The 22,864-nt window shown below is 38.3% G+C and overlaps 1 protein-coding gene across 3 annotated transcripts; it reads left to right on the top strand.

Annotated features, from left to right (window-relative positions):
- Nucleotides 1-639: 639 nt before the first annotated feature.
- On the top strand, nucleotides 640-22,280 carry LOC105195123 (probable phospholipid-transporting ATPase VD). 3 transcript variants are annotated; one of them, XM_026133543.2, is made up of 18 exons: nucleotides 640-1,108; nucleotides 6,061-6,711; nucleotides 7,256-7,435; nucleotides 8,075-8,335; nucleotides 15,199-15,474; nucleotides 15,725-15,893; nucleotides 16,195-16,548; nucleotides 16,867-17,156; nucleotides 17,323-17,484; nucleotides 17,572-17,845; nucleotides 17,934-18,366; nucleotides 18,707-19,092; nucleotides 19,194-19,481; nucleotides 19,611-19,862; nucleotides 19,934-20,038; nucleotides 20,129-20,316; nucleotides 20,657-20,830; nucleotides 20,939-22,280. In XM_026133543.2, exons 2-18 carry the CDS (start codon nucleotides 6,071-6,073, stop codon nucleotides 20,988-20,990), a joined length of 4,485 nt encoding a protein of 1,494 aa, XP_025989328.2. In that variant the 5' UTR covers nucleotides 640-1,108; nucleotides 6,061-6,070; the 3' UTR covers nucleotides 20,991-22,280. The 3 variants fall into 3 exon arrangements, 2 of the variants coding, with proteins under 2 accessions (XP_025989328.2, XP_011158678.2); XM_011160376.3 differs by having other exon boundaries at nucleotides 644-778; XR_005574923.1 differs by lacking the exon at nucleotides 20,129-20,316 and having other exon boundaries at nucleotides 644-778.
- Nucleotides 22,281-22,864: the final 584 nt, after the last annotated feature.

Below are 22,864 nucleotides of genomic sequence, written 5' to 3'. Positions count from 1 at the left end.
ACTTATAACAAAAGTGCGATAGATTTATGATCTTGTCTAAAGATTTATGACGTTTGTTTTCTGACTGGCATTCTACATACGGCGGATTGTAAATTTGCTGAATTTACCACGATTGTTTATCAAGGCAAATAGATTCATTATACCATAATTGTAATTGTTATTTATCCATATTTATTGCCGATATTAAATCCTTCGATAAAGATGCAGTTATAAAACTATAAGTAATTGACAACGATGTAATTATAAAAAATAATTTGTGAGGAAGAGGTATTTATCAAATTTTCCGAAACATATACTAATTATCGACCTAATAATAAATATTAATCTAATTAGTATTACGCGTAGAATTTTCTCATTTTTATAGATAAGCAGCTAATTCAAGATGACAAATGGCGGATGTTTAGCTTCAACCAATTAGAACTCGAATAGACTGTCGCTTTTGCAGAATGCGGCTTGCGTTTTATAGTGACATTTCGCGTTCCCGCTCTTCCTAGGGATTTTTCATATTTCTCGTCCGCGATCTCGCGTCGCTAGATGTCGTCGACTTCGCGGCGATTCGCGATTCGCATCTCGTTGCGACGTCGACGGCCGACGGCGTGTTGGTAAGTTCGAGATGTCACTGTCAGTACGTGCACGGCAACAGAGTGGAGTGGATGTCTTGTCGGTCTCGTTGGGGTCGTCGGACGTATCGGATGGTATCGGAGCAACGTTTGGCAACGCGATCGCGCTTATCAGTCGTGGCGAATCGGCCGCGATAACGCGCTCGCGAAACGTCGAGGTGAGTTCGTCGATGCGCGAATTTTTAAACCAAAAGATTAAGGAAAAGAGAGAGAGAGAGAAAAAGAGAATCCGCGCGTACCTGATGCGCTCGCCGATCGCGACTGCGAGCTCCACGGAGAGGAGAGATCGGCGAGTACGTCAAAATTGATTTTTACACCACGGTGTTTGCCGTACGCATACGTGATTCATCCTTCTTGCCGCGGATTTTCCTAAGTTTACGCGCGCGCGACGCGGAGAGATGTGAGTGCGCCTCTCAGACGAATTTGGGACAAGACGCCATCCGCTTTCAACGAGGCCACGTGGACCGCACGTCGGGAGGCAGGAAAATGTGAGATCTTCCTCCTTCCTTCCTCCCCCTGTCCTCTTTCTTTTTGATCCTTCCGCGCGTTACACAGCCGATCGCAGGCGCAAGCGCGCGTAAACTTTTTCCTCGTTTCCTCTGTGGAACGACATCCTTTACGGGAAAGTCAGCCGCATTATGGAATCACCGGTTTTCGACCATTTCCCTTACTGATCGATCGCGCGATTTTGCCACGGGAGTGGGAACTCGAACAGATGGGATGATTCCAATTTTGGAAAGATCGCGATCGACGCGAAGCGACCTACGAGTGTGCTTTTCAAGTCGTGAAAAACCAAAGGCGAAAGGTTCTTAGTGAGAATTGTGTGATGCATCTAGCTAATTAGATTTTGTAATAGGAAGCAGAGATACGCGTTAAGAAAGACTCGTAACTTGAAGCAATTTTAAGCTCTAGTTCGTTCTCGTTAAATTTCATGAGTTTACTCGTGATGAATCGGTCGCGATGCGACTGAAAAGGCAGGGAAAAGCTTACACTTTGCAACGTCGTAAAGTAACGGTTAATTCGCTTGAACGCAATCGCGTAAAATTGCCTCTCGGCTCTTAGCAAGAGGGCATTCTTTCGCATAAATTGTCTCGATTTATGATTCGGATCTTCTTAAATATCTTTGTGATCAAATAAATTTGTGATTTATTGTAAAAGTTTAAAAGTGGATGAAATACGATATAACATTATTAGTATCTAATACAATGAAATGAAAAATCGTCGTGCAAGAAACACGATAAAACAGTACATGATGTAATAAGATGATGTATAAGATGACAAATATGATATAAATTTATGTTCCTCCGCCTTACTGCGACTGGAGAACATTCGTTTGGTTCTGCAAACGCTCTTCTATTTTACCAAGTATTTGCTTCACGTAAAAATGTCAGTCTTATTATTTGTCAAGGGACGTCTCTCGTCGATTTATTTCGCTGACGGGGCGGTAATAATACGCGCGACTAGAATTACACGACTCTGGCCAAAAAAAAAGATTGATCCTTGTATTTGAGTGGGATTCCAGCGATGTTCGAGAACGTCGCTCGTAATTTATTCACTTACGTGCATTTCGGAAATTCGACTAACGATCGCGTATGCCTCGTTATCATCGTCAACTGACTGAAAAACGAGTGTTGAAGAAATTTGCAATATTACCTAGCTATATTGTATACTAATATTCGCCTTTATTTTTAAACGGACATTTATATGCAAGATTAATAAAGTAGAAAGTAAGAATTACGAGTGGCTTGAACCAAATGAGTATTCATAAAAATTTCTCAAGTGTTACAAGCTTTATTTAGGTAATCCAAATGTTGCACAACTCATTTTCAGTAATAAATATTTCGCTTCAAAACACAAACGCAATTTAAGTAATGTAATTAGTCTCGCGAATTACAAGATATATTTTAGGTATCCCATCTGGATTTCGTTATGTTTTATATAAGAGAGAGAGAGAGAGAGAGAGAGAGAGAGATTTTGTTACACTCGTTGCGTTTATTTCGATGATCAGAAAAGTCGCTCTTACGTCAACTAGGAAAAACGACGAGTAAATCTCCTCGTATTATCACGTTAAATATCGATACCGAAGTCACGTAAAACAAATAAACTAAGCTGTGTTTGATCTTTGATCTTAGCTCTTACTCGGAACGACTTTATGCTAAACTTCCATTAAAATTTTTTCATAACCTAATTTTTGTCTGAGAAAATTAATTTTTTATTTTAAATCTTCAAACAAAATCTTCAAAAATTCACTTTAACTTTAAAAAGTCAATAAATTGTTAATGCTTTTAAAATTCTAAAGCGTTCGGAAATATCAGAGAAAGCGTTAAAATTAGCCGAAGTATCTACTCGAAAAGATTTAAATTCTGCGAAGTATCTTAATCAATGCATAGATATTTACCGATAATGGATTGTTAAAACAATCGAGACTCCGTTGGTGGTGATTTTTGAAAGATTAATCTCAGATAGTCTCTTTAAGAAGAGCCCCGATGATCGACAGCAGGCGATACCGTATTTTTCTTTGACAGTCGCTCCAATCGTCCTAACGACAGCAAACTCGATAAAACGTTAATGGTTAAAGGAGTCGCTCGCGAGTAAACGGGTGACCCAATTTAGTAACCGCTCGATTTTTTTCTACCCTTGATACTTGGTTTACATTCGGTAGCGATTTGCGCGCAGAGAGAAGGGTGCCCGTGCCATCGATCGAGCACACACCGGAATCTCGTTCATCGCACTGCACGCACACGCGACCGCGCGATTGCACTCATTAGCGCATGCACACGTGTACGCACGATGGAAACGACAACCCATGACACGCATTCCGTCCCGCGCTTCTTCGTACTCGAATTAGATACACGTCCGGGCGCGAATTAAAGCTACGGTAAATATAATAATAATGGAAGTTGAATGCCGCGCGCTAAATAGAAACGATATAAATCAAATTTTCCTTTTAAAATATACTTTTAAAGGTATCTGCAACATTATGTATTTTTAGTCATGGAAAATTTTAAGTTTTTCATCGTTATATCTATATCGTACTGTGTATCGCACGGAGATAAGATCTTTATATTCACGTAGCACGTTTTGATGTAGCACTGCTTTGTGTAAGAAAAATAATATTACCCTTGAAGCTCGTGGAAGATAGATGGTCAGGATAAAGATCAACATTAGTAGGAAATTGTCCAAGATCGAAGTAAACAATGTTTCTATCGTTAATTGAAGCCAGCTCAATCTATATTTCTATATGTCTCTACTAACTCGTCAATCATATTAATTTAAATATTATTCTCGTATCGCGCTGCTGTTGTTCAGTATCGAGGTCCGAGTTAATAGCCGAGTCTTCAACGTCAGTAAGAAATTAGAAAGAAAGAAGCCTATCCTTTGTGCTCAAATCGCAGTATCGATCGCTTATCAGAATTATCGGCGAGTGTGTCAGCCGAAGAGTACATTTTTGTATCAACCTCGCAAACGAACGATAAGCGTTCTCTGGCAATATCTCTTCTCATATACAGGGTGTACCTGTCTGATTAATTTCATTTTCTTTTAATGGTAAATACTGCACGCGAGCTGCAAATTTATCCTTTGAAGAGTGCTACACTTGGATTATTTTTCAGTGTGGGAGGCTATCAAGATCAATCCGGATGCCATACTGGTTTCGAAATGGTGTCTGAAAATAACGCGGTATTTCCGAGAACACTTTAAGTTCCTGCCTCGTGCAGACTTTGGGGCAAAGAATTTTCTCTGACCAATGCGTCCGATGCATTTTTTGCACAGCGATGGTTGACTTTAGTTATCTATCCAGGATATCCGATAGGCGTTCTCTACACATGGCGTTTTCCAAGATTCGCCTTATATCGAGGGGGAGCGAATTCCCTCCTATCTTTTTTTATCTGATAAGAATGCGAAATTGTGCTAAATCTCGCAATGCTACTGGCATAAATCTCGACAGCTGGATTTCGATTTTCCATAAAATCGATAAATCAATTTAGAACCAATTTTACGCCTAGTTTTGACTACGCCGTGGTATTATGAAATATTCTTATGGACTTGCCAATTATCTAGAAATTACCAAATATCGTTGTATCACATTAATAAATCAGGCGGGAGTTAATGAATTATAAATGTCACGTATGACGTATAGGAAAATGTTTGCCCGATAAGATCGATTTATAGAATTATTAATACAGGTTCGACGAACGTGCGACATGTGGATACGTCTGATTATGATGTATGAGGCATAGCAAATATGACGTATTTTCGAACGGATGTTATAACGTGCCAATTTCCGTTTTAACGTTTATTTCTGAGTCGCTATTAACGACTATCACAACGTTTACATGGTCACACCGATAGAAAGCTCAGATAAAATTTTGTTATCATTGTTATATTCAATATCGAATATTATTTAAAATAATATTCGTACTTTAATAGATGAAAATATAAAATGTATGCATATATAAAAATAAATTGAATTTTACCAATTCCTGAAAACATATAAAAAAACAACATTTTCATGTCATTTTTAAGATGTTTAAATATAAAGTTTTTAATTCGCAGCAACTATACCGCGGTATAATTTGGTATAAAACTGCACGATTGCGTCAGTTCGCGATTGTATTTGCGTATTCTGTTTGGAAGGAACACGCGGTGATGCACGCACGATTGTTATTCCGGATACATAGGCGCGAATGATTCGTCAGTCGCGAGTAAGCAAACGCCTGGCGGAAAGAATAATACGAACGAACAAATTTCCAGTTAAGCAGTCAGAAAGCACAACTGGGGAACGTACTGTCGTAGGCCAAGAACGCGAGTACGAATTATCTTTCTAGTGCGATCGAAGAAGATTGAGCACTCGCTTTCGTATCGATTCCACAAATTCTGATTACGATACAATTTCATCTAGTTGCGGATAAAGGTGCGGCGGAATATTACATCGTGGGCTAGACCAAACAATCGATTATTAGCTACGATGAAAGTCCAACATTCTATTTAACGATGTCAATAATATGCTACCGTTTATCAGTAATTTGATAACAGAAAATTCTATGTATACCAAAATAAAATATGACTTAACTTGAATTTGAATCTTAAAGAATATCTTATCTCAGTATTAAAATTTTAATAAATTTATAATCATTAATTTAAATCAAAAGTTAAAAGATAAATTGTAAAACATGAAAAGTTTTTTTATAATTTTTGGTATAGAAAAAAAAATATATTATTTACATTCTATTTAATAATTGTGGTCTTCTTTGAAAATCTCTTTTTCTCTGATCGTTAATAATCTAATCGCTAATTTACGTAAAGTAAATTAAGAGTATTCGGGACATATAAGATAGTCAACCGATAGTCAACCGATTGTCATTAAAGCCTGCAGGATTTACTCTGCACTCATCGTTTCACACGTCTACGAATTCTTTTTCCACATTACGTATGTGCACAGATGTGCCAGCATGTCCGAGGACGACGCGCAGGAAGCAGCCAGCGAGGAGATCGAAAGACAGGGGTCTCTCTACGTGTTCCCGAGTTCGGGTCGCCCCAGCTGCACGACGACATCGTCCTCGTCATCGTCGATCTCAACGGTGCCTCTCCAGCCACCGCCGCTGTCTTTCCTTCACGATGGTTCCATCACGACGTCGAGCACGACAGTGACGACCAGCGTGACGACGACGATGACGAGCACGTCAAAAAACAGCAACGGCGACGAGGACGAGGACGCAGTAGAGGAAGTCAGCTCGCCGGCCAGGAGGGCAGCCTTCCCGAAAACGCACGCGAGATCGGCGAGCCACGGTGGTGTCTTAGCAGATGGCACGACCGGATGGCAGACCTACGGGTCCTTCCTGGGCCCGTTGACGATGGTGGGAAGCGCCTCGTCCGCGGGTCGACCGTCGGCGTTGAAGAAGCCGGGTCATCAGAGAGCCTTCAGTCAGGGCCAGGTGGCGGACGTGACGCAGGGCCAATCAGTCGTAACGGGACACCACCGTGTCGGATCCAGAACGGATTTTATCCTCCCGCCAGGTCACAGGGAGGATGGCAGGCCGCCTACTGCCGGCAGGATGCCTTCCTTTCGCGGCCATTCCCGTCAAGCCTCCAGGTATGAAGCGAGATAATACAATTTATCATTGATAAAGATCCGACTGATAAAGATTATCGGACAACGGAATAACACTGCACTAGTAACAGACAGATAGCAGTCTACGGAACTGATGTTACAGTTATACGTGAAATTTAAAGATAACATCTATTTGTTCAGCTGAAACTTTCTTCGATAAACATTTGTCGATAACAAACGTAAAATATTAAACTTTTATATCATAATAAGGAAAAAGAAAAGGAATTTTATTTGCTGTAACACAGAGATATTTGACAAATTATTGGATGCAATAAAAAGTATGATTTTATCTGTGGGTTATAGTAAAAATTTGTCATTTGTTCAAAATTATTTATACTTTTTATTGGTAATATTAATATTAATCGCTTCGACATAAAGTACGATTCATCACTGAATTACGATTGAATGAATGCGAAACTTTAAGTGCTTTTAAAGTGTTAAATTACGATATTTTTTTGAAAAGCGATATTTTATATACGCAGAAAACAGGATGCTAAGACGCGGACTTTGCCATAACTGTTTATAGATCGGAGTCTATATACACGATAAGACGTAGCGTCGCGCCTCCATGGTGGAGGAGACTATGGGCTCATTGTTTCGGCTCGCTGCCAGAGGAACCCCGTTTAAGAACAATAGTGCCGAATCACTTAGTCCCTCCGAAGACGCCGAAGAGTCAGCATCCCAACGGGAACAGGATGGACAATAGGTGAGAACAAGAGAGATAAGAGGGATACGTTTCATGTTTGCCGTCATTTATATAAAATTATCTAGTTAAAAAACTGACTTTATCTTATCTTTACCTAGCTTATTGGAATGTACATTATCTCCATCTTTGTTTTACATAAAGAAAGTATTATCTTTTTTTAAATTATTTAAATTAATATGAATAAGTATGAAGTATTGTTCTTAGTTTCAACCTCCAAGTTATCATTTAGCTTAACGAGAATTTTTTTTTAAGTGATAACAGATTACACTCGTCAGAAAATAGTAGCGCAATTTAAAAATTGTCCTAAAATTATAAGTTGGAAAATTTTTACAACAAACTCTATCAGTTGTTATAACGTGAATTATATATTCCTTCTGTATTTTTCAATTGAATTATTTGAAACGCTCTTGTTTAAAAAAAATATTTATAAATAAAAATATGAATATATTATTTTTATATCCTAAATTGTTTTTGCTTTTTTAATAGTGATATATATATTTTAAAATTTCGAGAAAAAATCTCGATAAAATAATATGTAATTTTACCTGATTTTTATCTAGACCATTTAAAATTATCTAACCGTACTCCGTACGGTCCATTCAGACGGTCCGTCGTCTTACGCGCTCGTTTCTTCTTCAGAGTACGCACAACCAAGTACACAGCGCTGAGCTTCCTACCTCGTAATTTGCTAGAGCAATTCCACCGCGTGGCCAATCTATACTTCATCTTTATCGTACTACTCAATTGGGTGCCAGCTATAAACGCGTTCGGCAAGGAGGTCGCGATGATCCCCGTGGTATTTGTTCTGGGTGTTACGGCGCTTAAGGACTTCTTCGAAGATCGCCGACGGCTTGCCAGTGACCGGCGTGTGAACAATTCCACCTGTCGCGTCTACGTTAGGTGAGTGCAATATCGCAACTGTATACAACAAAGTATATAGCATACGGCTCGTCTAAGCACGGGCAGCCCCTGCTTTCCTCGGCAGAAACCTCCGCGGAAAAGCGTATAGAGATAACTCAAGTTTTACGAGTATCGTAAAAAAGTCAATATAATATTGCGCGCCTATTTGCGAATTACACGTGGAGTCCAGTAAGAAACGGATGTCGATGAAATGCGTAGAACAATAATGTGCCCATTACGTGAAAGCTACCAAGATATTAGAAGAATGTGAAATTTGAATAATGAAGCAAGAATAACTAAGTGTCGAAAGCTTCAGTTTTATCTCTAATAATAATGAGCTATATTATTCTACTGTTACGTATTATGCACGGGCTTCATGATACGTACATGTATGTATTATATGTGTTGTGTGTACAACACAATGTGTGAATACAAGGTTGAAAAGGACATATAATTTTTCAATCGGATCAGCCTTGCGCTCGTTTATCCTTACTCGTATAACCGCGAGAGTCGTCGCTTCGTTAGAATCCTTGCGCGGCAACGGAATCCGATAGATCGATTCCAATAAGACCGACAATTCCAGATATGTAGGTCACGTACATGTGAACGCAAACGCGCGCGAGCGAACGGTCGGCTCGCATTGCGGTCGAGCATGGTGAAGAAAGTGTCCTGTACCGTTCTTTTTCCACGAAAGGTTCCCCCGTACCATACGTCCGTATGCGACGCGACCGATACGACGACGTTCTAATTCGTTCGCGTTAACGTTATTTACGTTTAATACCGATCGACGTGTCTCGCAGCGAGTCCGGCGCAACGGGATTGCTGTCAACACGTTTGCAATGATTTTAATCGACGCGAGATGGTTTAGATACCGCGTATTATACGTTGACGCGCGTTAACACTTCGCCATTCGTCGTCCGAGCACGTGCGCTTATTTCGCCGTTTATGCATCCGAAATGCCCGGCAAACGATCGCGTCACGAAGAGGTTGTTGCACACGCGATCGAATCAGATAGAATTTGCCGCGGCCGATACGCTTGCGCTGATAAACGCGTATGTACGCATGCCACGTGGTTGGTTGCAGCACAACGCGAAGCTTGGATTACATAGCCGAAGGGGGCAACGAACTCCGAAATATCGTCTCGTGACTTGCAACAATTTTGGGGATGACAACCGAATCTATTAATGCTAATTTCAATCTTATCCTGTCGAGGTAAAGACTCGCGATTTATGTTTTTCATAGTTTAAAAGGGGCAATTTAATTAACAAGTAATTAAGTGTAGAGATTATTGCTATTACGGTCTGCGATTATTTAAGAAGACTCTTAGCTAGCTAAAAAAGAATTGATGATTTACAAATTTATCTTGACTAATGACTATTTATATCGATGTGAATTAATGAAAAACTGATACCTTTGAAAAATATTGAGAAGAAATTGAATTGATAAAAAACCTGTTTTTTTTACAGAATAAAACATTGTTTTTTTTTTAATTAAAACATGTTTTAAATAAAAAATAATATTTGAAAAATACATTTAAATACGTAATATCTATAATACGTGATGTCTATAATAAATATATAATTTACAAACTTTTGTATACAATTATGACAATCTTACATTATATATTTTGTTTTAATATAAGAATTTAATAAGTAATAATTATTTCTAAATTTAGTTTTATTTCTGCGTAAAAATTTCAAAAATATAAAAAAATGTTTTGATTATATATTATTATATTGTAATATGATGGCTACGTTCAAGCAGAAAAAACTGCAACTCTAATTTTTAAGAGTTTAAATTTTATAAAAAGAAACATTAAAAAATAAATTTATATTAATGTAATTAAATATTTGTCATATCTGATATAAAAGTAATATTATTTAATTGGTAAAAAAATCCATATCTCGATTTAATAGAAACTCTGGTAATATGAATATTATAATTTAATAATGTATTGAACCAAAGATATAGTATTTTTATGTCTTCATACTTATGTGCTTTGAATATTATTATAAGACTTTTATTTTATAAATAAGTTAATTTTTTGATAATATTTACGAGAAATAAAAATAAACATACGAATATTATTCCCTTAAAATCTATGTGTTTAATTCTTTTCTTTAAAAAAAAAACATATTTTTAACATTTGTTTTAAACACGTTTAAAACATGTTTAAAACAAATGTTTGTCTAAAGCAGTACAACGTTTAAAACATGTTTTAAATATAAATGTTTCAAACATAACAATCCTGGAAAAAACAAAGTTTACTTTTATGTAACTAAAATAACCTTCTTAATTCTTCTACATCTGCGAATTCGTATGAAAGCTAACAGCAGGTTTTTATTCTGTCTCGCATAATTATAATTTTGTTCAATTGCAGTTAGTCTATCTAATCGTTCGTTCGTTTCGATCGTTCGTGCGACCGCGACGTGGGCACTTTTGCGATCGTCACGAACCCTCCTTATTCATAATGCAACGTAATCGGAAAATTGATCGATGACCTAGCAATTCCGATACGACGCCTCCCCGGATTTCACTGGGCGACCTTGCCCTTCGACATGTCTCGTCACATCCTGTATGTCGATTCCTTTTCAACATTAATTCGCATTCCCGATCACGCTCTCATATCAAGATTTATGATTTGTACAGCTGAGTTGATTTCGTGATTTCGGTGTGCGACGATCTCGCCAGTAATTATGATTAAAAAAATAATCGCGTTATCACGATAATATATCTGTTTACTCGTTTATTCATCAGCGCAGGAAAAAATATTCCAATCGTTACACAGTTGACACGATTGTTATACAGATTTTTGATGCAGGCGCGATGCCTACCTATACCGATGTACTCGCGTGTTTTCTATCGGGAAGGACGATCGATTCAAAATTACGTTGGCGGCTGTCGACGGCGATTCTTGCAGTCGTGACTACACGCGCGTGCTCTAATCGTTCAACTCTAGCGTTTTCTGAACGCAACGTATCCGCATAATAGTGCGAGCAATTCCACTCGCGCGCTCTCCCTTTTCCTCTTACATTCACGGCCAGGCCGAGTCTGATCCGTCTCGTGCGCCGAAGGCCTTGACATTCGCATTTATTGCCATTACCCTTTTTTATCTCGTCTCATGGCGCGTGCCATTACAATCTGTCCATTCCACTTGTTAGTCTATCGATATATTTTTATTGCAATTACGCGCCCGCTCCTTCACGCCTTTGCGAGGCGCCACATGCCAATATTTTTCGAGAACGCATATGTGTACGAGTATATGCGTGCAACTTTGATGGACCCTTTTTTTTTAAATCACGAGATTAATTTTTTCCATTTGTTTAATAACTGGTTTAATAACTGTAAATAATTCGTCGTTTAATATAGAATTTGCTCCTTCATTTGCGTGACTTCTTCAAAATTAACATAATAATTATACAATCTACTTTTGTTCAAAATAGATTGTATAATTATTTGCTACACGATGCGGTGCACACTTGATCGTTACTCTGTGTTTTAATATTCAATTTCTTGTTATTTATCTGTCGTTACAAGATTTATTTTTAAATTTCAATAAATGCTTTATTCTATTTTATGTTATAAATTAAAGTGTCCAAGAATTGTTGATAATAAAAAATTGTTTTCCTTTGATTTATAACCATTAAATTGAACTTCGTGATTTACCTCCGCAAAAATCAACCTAGAATACTATTAAAATCACAACAAAACAAAACTTTTTCTGACTCTATCTGAACAAATCTTGCAAGGTTCGCGTGTATGAGTCGTTAATCATCGCACTTGCCTTGCCTATTTGACACCGATTGTGCGAAATGTACAGCTATTGACCTTCGCCGATTGTTTCTTTGTTGTGGCATTGCATTAAAACTTCTAAATCCGAAGCCGTAAAACCACCTACTCCACATCCCATTTTAGAAGCTTCGTTCCGCGTGAGAATCGTCGACGAAACAGATATACCTTTCGCAACGCGAAACAACTTTCAAGCATACGTTATTCAATACGGTGATAATGTTCTTGCATTACAATGCTACTACGTAAAGAATCTTGTGCATGGGATTTAACCGAACCTGAAAATAAATCCAACCGCGACGGGAAGGCACACATTCAGCCCTTTTTTCTTCTTGCAAAGCTTCCGAGTGCCGTTAAACCGGCAAATGATGTCATCGGTTACGTCACGCGAGATGCGGGTGTAATGTGTACGTGCCTGCGTATCCCAACCATATCGTTTCTCCGAAACGCGTTCGAGGTCTTGAAATATCGACAAATGACCAGCAAATCCGTATATGAAAGTATATTGTGGGAAATGTTTAACATAAACAATCCAGCGTAAAAGATACAATTCAAAATGTTTGACTAATATGTTTTAACCGCATAATAATTGTCTTCGTTCTCCGTATTTGAAACAATACGCAAGTTCCTCACGATTTGTTCCATTTCATCAAAGTAAATCTTTTTAAACTAAAAGGGAATTGTAATTTAATGATTTTTAATTTGAAAGATTTTTTGCAAAAACGTTTAAGTATAGACATAAAAAATGATAAAATTATTTCTAAATAATAACTAATTTTAAATAAATTAATGAATGAACTATACTATAGACAAAAAGTAGAATTTTATGAGTGATTTAATCTATTGTCCCTTCACGGTATTAGAATCTTACATTTGTTAATTTGAAACAACGTAAACAAAGTGCCAAAATGATAACTCGAAAAACTTAAAACCTTTCCACGTTGAAATATCGTAGAAGTTCCGTGAATTTTGATAACAATAAGTAACTGCTAAGTATCCTTGACTTGTTATCTCTTGCAATTATGGTGCACTTAAAAATTATCCTAGAATTATAATATGCAGCTGGTGATAACAAGCACGGCGCCAGTGTACGCGGTACGTTTAATCACTTGAATACGTGCACTAAAAAATATTGTGCATTTGTGGAAAATTAAAAAAACATTTCAGAAATCGCTGAACAACAAATATTCACGATAAATTAATAGCCCCACTTTAATGTAGCATACATGTGCTGAGAAACGCATTTATGCTGCTTACGTAATGCATCGCAAAAAAAACCTTATGTATTTTATCGGCCTATGTTTAGTGGACATTGTTTTTGCAGCATTGTGTTATATTCGTGGACGGATTATATAGAATTCACTGGATTTTAACGCTGCATTATGTATTGTGATAATTATGACATCAGATGTCGCGTATATGTAATTGCATAATTAGCTCATGTATCCGCGTGCATCGAATACCCACGTGTCTCGTTCCCTCGCGCGCGCGGGGACACAAAGATACAAATCCGCGACAAAAAGGAAACACCGTTTAATCGTGACATCGATACGACACAGGATGCATAATGCATGCGTTTACATTTTACTATGATTTATGTCATACTAAACGCGGCGAAAAAACGAGTGGTACAAAGGCAAGAATAGTGTCTTTCTGTTAGCTTCCACGGCGAACAAAAGTATTTGCTTCAATGCTTCATTTAGACTCGTCTAAGATGGCCTTGTAAAAATATTCTCGTGTTCTTTAAATAAATTCCCGCTTTCATTCATCAATCGTAAATCCACTGCGCTCAAATATCAAAACGAAGATCGTTTGCCGCGAGGACCCGCGGTATTTCAAGGTCGTCTCCAGCGATCGTCCCGTCGTCGTCGTCTCAATTTTGTTCCGATTAAATGAGAGTGGAACGTGACGATGGCGTCCAAGGTCGTACGACCTTGGATGCCGTTGTGCTTTAATTAAAGAAATATCGTCAACTAACTGTTTCGTCATATCCAGAGAGCAACTCGAGAGAGATGAATCTTTCTTGAATTAGCCATGTAAGGTCGCCTCGAGGCCTATCGTCACGATTCCATACCGAGAGCTCGGAGAGTAATAGGAAATTATATTTTCACGAGATTCTTTCGCAAGTCAGTTTCGTATCAATATTTTGTGCATCAATCCTTGGCTTAGTTATTAGATATAGAAAGTTGATTAAAGTATAACGTGTTTTCTAGGTCATCCGAGTGATTTGCTTAATATTCCACACGGCATTAAAAATTAAGCAAGAAAAAACAAAGGCAACGAAACGTGGGTGGTAAAAAAAATTAAAAGTTACTTTTTTTAACTTTTTATCATACTGTTCATTACTCACGATGATTCATTAATTTTCCGTTTCGGTAGGCATGCAAATAATAATTACTTATTGCCGAATGCACATGTCTCGCTGTGCAAACAACGTTAGTTTCGATCTTAACAAACATTTGCATTCAAAGCAATGTCCATTTTTTTGCGGTGATGACAGCAAGGTAGTGTCTTTTATATCTACGTAGTTTTTTATATCTACAATGTAAGATTTCGTCGATTGCCTTTGTTAAATAAGACGCTTATATAAATTTCTTATGTAAATTTCATTCGCCGAATCAATTTTTAAGTGCCAGAGACATAAATGTTTAAATATTATTTGACTCTAATAATAGAATAACAGTGCATAGAAATAGAAATTATTTACTTGATTTGAAAACAGAGTGACACGACACACATATTTCACATGTATGTGTGATAAGTCTAGCTTATTAAATAAAACAGACCACGCTTTATTAGAGAAATGTTAACAGTCTCCTAGTCATCGAGTGTACCATACAATCAGATCTTTATTGCGAAACGCAATATGCAATTTGCGTAATTGCGGTCGCTGAAATTAAGAAACATCGCAGTTGTAAGCGTACTTTATTTGTCGCGCGCAACTTTTTAATTGCATTATTTTGTTAAATCACTCGTAATGATTACATAATTGCGTTTTTAGCGTTGTCTAAATAGCGCTTGAAACTTGTGCCAGAGTGTTTTTTTTGACGGGATTTTTCGCGGTTTCATTGTAGCGAGGGCGACAGATATATAAAGGCAGCATGGAAGGATGTCAAGGTGGGTGACCTGGTTCACCTCTCGAACAACGAACTGGTACCGGCTGATCTTTTGCTTTTGCGAAGCAGTGATCCTCAGGGATTAGCTTACCTTGATACGTGCAACCTCGACGGTGAGTCCAATCTGAAGCAGCGCCAGGTTGTCCGGGGTTTTCTCGATCTGCAGGATACCTTCCAGCCTTCCAAGTTCCGATCGGTAGTCGAAGTCGATCAGCCAAGTACTAGAATATATAGGTAAATACTATGGTTACTTATTGTGTGTTAAAATTAGAATTTTTTTTATTATTTTTAAGAAATTTAAAAATAAATTGATGACCCATCAATTTAAAAAAAAATTCTTGCCATTTTTAACGCAACTTTTGATTTGATGTTTTTGCAATTTATCTGAGAAATCGACTCATCACAATGCTGTTTATTGCTGTGATAACGTTTAGACGGAATTAACCAGATTACCAGAAAATGATCTCATTGACGCGTCTGTTAGGTTTCACGGCGCCGTGGTGCACCCAAACGGCGGTAGGGTGCCCGTGTCCACGGAAAATCTTTTACTCAGGGAATGCGTTTTAAAAAATACCGACTTCGTCGAAGGAATAGTCATATACGCCGGTCACGAGACTAAAGCGTTACTGAATAATGGTGGACCTAGGTACAAGGTAAATGCTAAAAGAAATGAATATTTAACTTCGGAACATTTAAAATAATTGAATAAATGTTTATTTTCTAGTTCATTTGTCTTACACTATGTATTAGATCTCAATGTCTTTTTCAATAGTTTTACTAATTGTAAGTCAGGTTCTTAAGCATTATTGATACCTGTTGACTGTGCAATTTTTGTAACTTTTTGCTATATTTTTTTATTGTTAGACACAGCAATAGTCATTATTACTATATTATTATTATTATTATTATTAAAGAAATGTTTCTTCAAATTTTTGAGATGCAATATGTTTTCAGCGTTCTCGTCTGGAAAGATACATGAACAGGGACGTGAAATGGTGCGTGGTGATACTATTGGTACTATGCGTGATCGGTGCGTTTGGCTGCCGATTTTGGCTATCTACGTACACGAGTTTGTCAACGGTACCGTTTCTGCCGGTGCCGCAAGAACCGTTTTACGAGAGCTTACTGACCTTCCTGACATTTGTCATAATATTTCAAGTGATGATACCGCTGAGCCTGTACGTGACGATCGAGATGGCTAAGGTGGGACAGGTGTACCACATTGGCCACGACCCGGCCCTCCATGACACGGAAACCGGCCGTAAGGCAGAGTGCCGCGCGCTGAATATCACGGAAGAACTAGGCCAAGTGAGTGCGGCAATTTATATTAGATAAATTTACACGAGTATTTTACGCGATCAATATTACGAAAATTCTGTCTCTCGAAAAAAGAGTGGAAATTAAACATTTGTGTTCCACCTTAAAACTTTTTTTGTACACTTTTAATAAAAGTAATCATTAATTAATTTAATATTTAAACGTTATGAGATCGTTCTTGTTATTTTTAGCATTTTCCTGCATTGTTTTTTGGACACAAAATTTTGCAAAATAATATACAATATATAGATAAAAATATTACTGAAAATACAAAAAAAAATTATTACTTGGAATATTATTGAATGACAGGTACAGTACGTCTTTTCTGACAAGACCGGGACTCTTACGGAGAACAAAATGCTATTTAGGAGATGCGTGGTGGGCGGTCAAGATTATTCGCATATCGGCGACAACGAGAATCTACTTCCGTGTTCACGGCTTAAGGAGGACCTGCTCATAGGTACATATCGACATCGCTTACAGGAGTTTCTTGTTGTCTTAGCCACGTGTAACACGGTTGTTGTAAATTCTCAACCGCATCACGATAATATGAACTCTAGCGGGGTCATCGAGGAACCTCAGAAAAATGGAACTATGAGGTTTGTATACGTTAAATCAATGAAGAAATGAAAAAGAATAAAACACATTTGTTTCGTCTTTGATGAAAAAAGAAGATAATTACGACTACTTTGTGGAGAGATTATTTCTATCAGCGCATTTGTCAAGAATTTTTCTTAACGAAATTAACATTGAGGTATTCAACAGATTGATGGAAACGAACGAGAGCTCATTTCCAACCATGAATTCTCCACCCGTACCGCTGTCTCCGAGCAACAGAGCTGTTCGCACTTTATCTCCAGTATCACCAGTAATTAGTACAGCAAATACATTTGACGATAATTCGAAATTCCCGTTTAAAATTTCTAGGTTGGTATATTGCTCGGAGTTGCACAGGATACGATATTAAGGTATTTATAATATTAAGGTATTTATAACGGAGTGATATCTTTGTAGACCGAAGTTGCTGAACGTAACGTCGATACCGAGTCTAGGCATCGGACTGTTGGGACGGAAATTTTCGCCGGAAGGACCGAAGGGACGCAGCCCGGACGCGAAGAATGGCGACGAATTATTGCAGACCCCGGCGATCTATGAGGCGGAAAGTCCGGACGAACTAGCGTTAGTTCACGCGGCCCGCGCTTACGACATCAAGCTAGTGAAACGAACGCCTCGGAGCGCAATGGTGTCTTTTCCAGACAAGTCGACGCTCGCGTTCGAGATACTTCATGTAAGTGGTTACGAGCAATTAGTTTTTGCTCGCAAAAACATAAACGGCGGAATATGATTCACTGTTATCGTTCCTTGAACTCTTGCAGGTGCTGCCGTTTGACTCGAACAGGAAATGTATGTCTGTACTGCTCAGACATCCTCACACTGGCGAAATAGTGCTGTACAGCAAGGGTGCTGATACGACGATGCTGCCGGCGCTCTCGTCGAACGACGAGAACAACATCGCCTCAGCAAGTATCCAACAGTATCTGCAATCGTATGCGCGTCAAGGTCTGCGTACGCTGGTGATGGCGAAGAGAATGCTAACGGAGCAAGAGTATGAGACGTGGCGACAGAAGCACGACGAAGTGGAGGTGGCAACGGAGAATCGCGAACGTCGCATACGCGATTCGTACGCGATGCTAGAGTCACACTTGACGTTATTAGGTGCGACTGGTATCGAGGACAAACTCCAGGTCGGCGTGCCCGAGACAATGGCTGCTCTAGTCGCCGCCGGGATCGTCGTGTGGGTTCTGACAGGTTCGTGGAAACTCACTCACTCGCGAGCCGGTGCGCAATCGCGGCAAACCGGTTTAACATCGGCAAGCATTATTTTTAGTGCGATCATCTGAGAGAGAAATATATGCGAGGTTTCGCATTGAATTGTAAATGCCTTTCCCTCATATAGCCAGCATTTTGCCTCCATCGTTACATAAACGCCGTTATATAAAGACGATGGATATAAAAATTATAGAGGCGAACATATCGAAAGCCAATAAAAAGTAAACATCCCTCGATATCAGTCCGTGTTCTTGAACGTAATTAGCGCGCGTTAATGCGAGTTCCACGTCACGTTGCACGGTCGCGTTTTCCGTTTCAGGGGACAAACCGGAGACCGCGGTGAACGTGGCGTACTCGGCGCAGCTCTTCTCGCCGGCCATGCAGCTGTTACAGCTGCAGGCGAGATCGAAATCTGTGGCGGAGACCCTTATACATGGCTACCTGGAGTCGGCGCGCAAGGAGAACAACAGTCATTTACAGTCGGGGATGATGGGCATCGCGGATCCTGCTGGCATATACAACCACGATTCCGCCGAGAGAGACGCGCACAGGATCGGCAATCCGTGGCGGCAACGCGCACTTGTCGTCGACGGCAAGACGTTGACCGTGATTCTGGATCCGCGATCGGGCCTGATCGGCCCGTTCCTCGAACTCACGAAAATGTGCTCTAGCGTCTTAGCCTGTCGCGCTACGCCGTTGCAAAAGGTAACGGACATTGCGATAACATTCATATAAACTTAAGCTGCGAGTTAAAGTTTACGAGTAGTGACACAAGGAAGAATAATCAAATTTGTTTTACTTCACAGGCATACATTGTTCGCATCGTTAAAAAGCAATTGGGCATGAGAACGTTGGCAATAGGCGACGGCGCGAACGACGTTAGCATGATACAGACCGCCGACGTGGGTGTCGGAATTTCGGGGCGAGAAGGAACGCAAGCTGTAATGGCAGCGGATTTCGCCATTTCCCGATTTCCTATGCTCAGCCGGCTCCTCCTTCTACACGGCCACTGGTGTTACGACCGTCTTGCCAGAATGATTTTATATTTCTTTTACAAGAACGCTACTTTTGTCTTCCTCATATTCTGGTTTCAAGCAAGTATCGAATGAACATAAAGAGAAAAGTATAAAAATAAGTAAAAATTTCTCTAGATGAAATATTTATCATTTCAAGCAGAGTACTTTGAGAATTCATTTATAATAATGTATACTTTTTTTCTACAGCTATTTTGCGGTTTTTCCGGTGCTGTAATGATAGACCAAATATATTTAATGCTGTACAACTTGTTGTTTACTTCGCTGCCGCCTCTCGCCTTGGGCATTTACGATCGAGTCGCCAAGGCTCGCATATTACTTTCAGCACCGGAATTATATACGAGAGGACGTTTGGGGCTGGTGTATCAGTCGCATTCGTTTTGGCTCACGATCGTCGACGCTCTTTACCAAAGTATCGTCATATTTTTTATTACCAAAGAGGTTGGTATAACGTTTCGGACTCGCTAGAAATGTTCGTATACGGTATATGATAAATACCCGTTATTTTTTAGGTTTATCACGATTCAGTTATCGACATATGGGAATTCGGAACGACTATTATGACAACATGTATCGTCGTCATGCTAGCTCATGCTGCTATAGAAACTAGATCTTGGGTAAGTAAGAATAAATGAAGATTTTTAACTATGTAAAAGGAAAGAGAAACATGTCACGGACATTATATGTCGCGTCGTATCGTATTTCAGACTATAATCCATGTTGGTGCCATTTTCGGTTCCTTGGTCATTTTTTTCGGATTTTGCTTATTTTATAATGCCGTTTGCGTCAATTGCATGGGCCTACCTGGATCCTTCTGGATAATGGAAAAGGCCTTTACACATATCACATATTGGTTGACAGTGGGACTTACTTCTGTTCTTGCCTTAATGCCTAAGTAAGTTTGCCTTATGCAACTACAATAATTGTACGAGCAGTATTAATTCAAATCTGCAAAGATAAAACTACCGGATTTCTAGTTATTTAATCGATTAAAAAATTATTTTCTGTCCTTTTCTGATTTATTTTAAACTTTATTTATAATCCCATATGAATATAAATTAGTATAATTACTTTAAATGTATTAATTGAATTCAATCAAATATTGAATATACTTTTTTAATTAAATTGTGATTTGATGTAAATTGTGCTATTTCTCTGCTACCTCTTTAGCAATGAATTAATAATTTAATTAATTTTCAATGAGTATCACATTCAATTCTTTTTTATAATCAAAGGTTAGTGTACAAGGCGATACAAACTACTATCGCACCAGATGCTATACACGTTGTTTCGCGGCGGATTGCTGCGAAAAGCGGTGGTCAAGTTCGTCGGCAGCGTATTAGTAATCAAAGAGGTGAAATCAACTTTATCGCTGGATGGTCACGCTCTTCGCAACACGCTACTATCAGGTATACCGCCAGTTACATCCATAACTATCTAATTATTCTAAATGATATTCATGAGTTCCATACTGTTCGCTCTTTCGAGTGTAATGTAACATTAATTATTCATTGCAGACCCAGTAGCTACAGAAGCAAAAGCAACGCTCTCACGACTATCGTCGCGTGACAAGTGTAATCAGATCAAGATGAAGCGTATCCATTTCATTAACTCGAAAATCTGACCAAACACCGAAAAAAGGGGAAGCGACTTTTCGCGACTGTCGCGAACCTCCTCGAAAGCTATGCGTTACTTTACCGATCAAGGGAGAATCTTCTAACCTTTGGAAATCGTTTGCATTGACAATCTTGTCTAACAACTAACTACATTAATTATTTCTGGTTGACGATTTCTTAGTCCCCTGTATTATTTCTTAGTTGTAGTTCTAATGTACATATGAAAGGAAAACTAGTTGAATCGTGGTTAGTATTAACGGGCGTGAAAATTTGTGCTTGTTACTATCGAATCATGCAATATAGATTATTGAAGAGCGTCGAAACTTCGTCGTTCGAGATGCAATGTGCGTCATTGTGTGCCCATAGGGGCGGTTCTCGTTGCCGATATTGCGATAACTAACACTACATTGCCATTTTCGAATTCGAGTTATCGCGGCTGATTTAAAATCGAGGGGCCTTAAATCTCAGATCGTTCGTTGCATTTAATGGCTGTGACTTCTAGGGACCAAGACTGTGCGTGGTAATTGTGTTATTGAACCAGACAAATCGGATTCGAGTGAAAATCTATGTTGCGTTACTTCATGTATTTCTTCTTTATTTTTTTTTTCGACCTAGAACTTCACTCGAACGCGCGTATCTGTGACTTCTACTTTCGAGCGGACCGTATGGAAGACCAACGTCAGAGACAGATGAACATGTATACCGTTTTAGTTTATTCATATGCCTTCGAAAATAAATGTACAAAAATGTTGTAAAAAGAGTGCAAAGTATATATATATGTGTGTACATACAAGATGTTCCGCAAGATGTATTTTATAACCGTTGAGAGAAATAGATTTTATATATTGAAACGATTTATTTTCTAAGTTTTTAGTTATGGTGTTACGAAACGTCGTTATTCGTAAGATGAAACAGGAAGCAGGCGCGGACGATTAAAGAGCCGTGACTGCGCCGAGTTTCTCCTATTTCCGGTCGATCTGTGAGATCAAAGTAATGTCTCAAATTATGATGTAAAGATACACACGAGCTTTGTTATATCTACTGTTGTGTTATTACCTGTTGTAATACCAGAGAAAATATTGTGAGATGATTTAGAAATTTTAATTTGGATAATGCATATGAATGTTATATTGATAACACGCTATCCGTGCTATCTATAGTATTTTGATAATGAACGGATTATTGCTGTATGCGTTTACCAATGTAAAGAGAACATTAAAAAAAGAGAGAAATCAACCGGCAACTTGTCTGTGTTATGTTTCTGCTAACAACCCATCAATATTTTATCTAGTCGTTCCAATATAAACATCTAATCATCTGTCATCACGTAAGTAATGTACAGGGTGTCCCGATTCTAAATGTCAACATTTCGGGAGCGTATAAGGGATCAATTAAGGAAAATTTTTTAAGATTTGTCCATTTTTGTTTCGTTTAAAAAAAAAATACATTTCTTCATTTATTTATTGCTTATTTGAATTTAATGTTAAAAGGAGAAATTATTATGTATAAGCTAGATAAATAAATAAGTAAAAAAAATTTTGCAATTTTCTCTAAAACAAAGTAAAATGAGCAAATCGCTTTTATTTTTAGTTTATCGATCTTTCAGATGTTCACGAAATTTTGAGATAAATTCGGGATACCATGTATACAAGTCTAATGTGTATATTCGATCAAATGTCATCCATTAGCAAATTTGGTGAGCCAAGCCAAAACAAATAAAAAATTTCTTTGTATTTGCATGCATAGGTTTACAAACCTGTGCGGGTACAGAGCTATTTTTTAAATAAAAGCAAAAGTGAAAGATAAAAAAACAGGATAAATCAATAA

The sequence above is a fragment of the Solenopsis invicta genome, chromosome 5, assembly GCF_016802725.1.
Source record: "Solenopsis invicta isolate M01_SB chromosome 5, UNIL_Sinv_3.0, whole genome shotgun sequence".
Taxonomy (NCBI): domain Eukaryota; kingdom Metazoa; phylum Arthropoda; class Insecta; order Hymenoptera; family Formicidae; genus Solenopsis; species Solenopsis invicta.
Note: the sequence above shows the minus strand (reverse complement) of the source record. Positions and strands in the feature narration are given on the sequence as shown.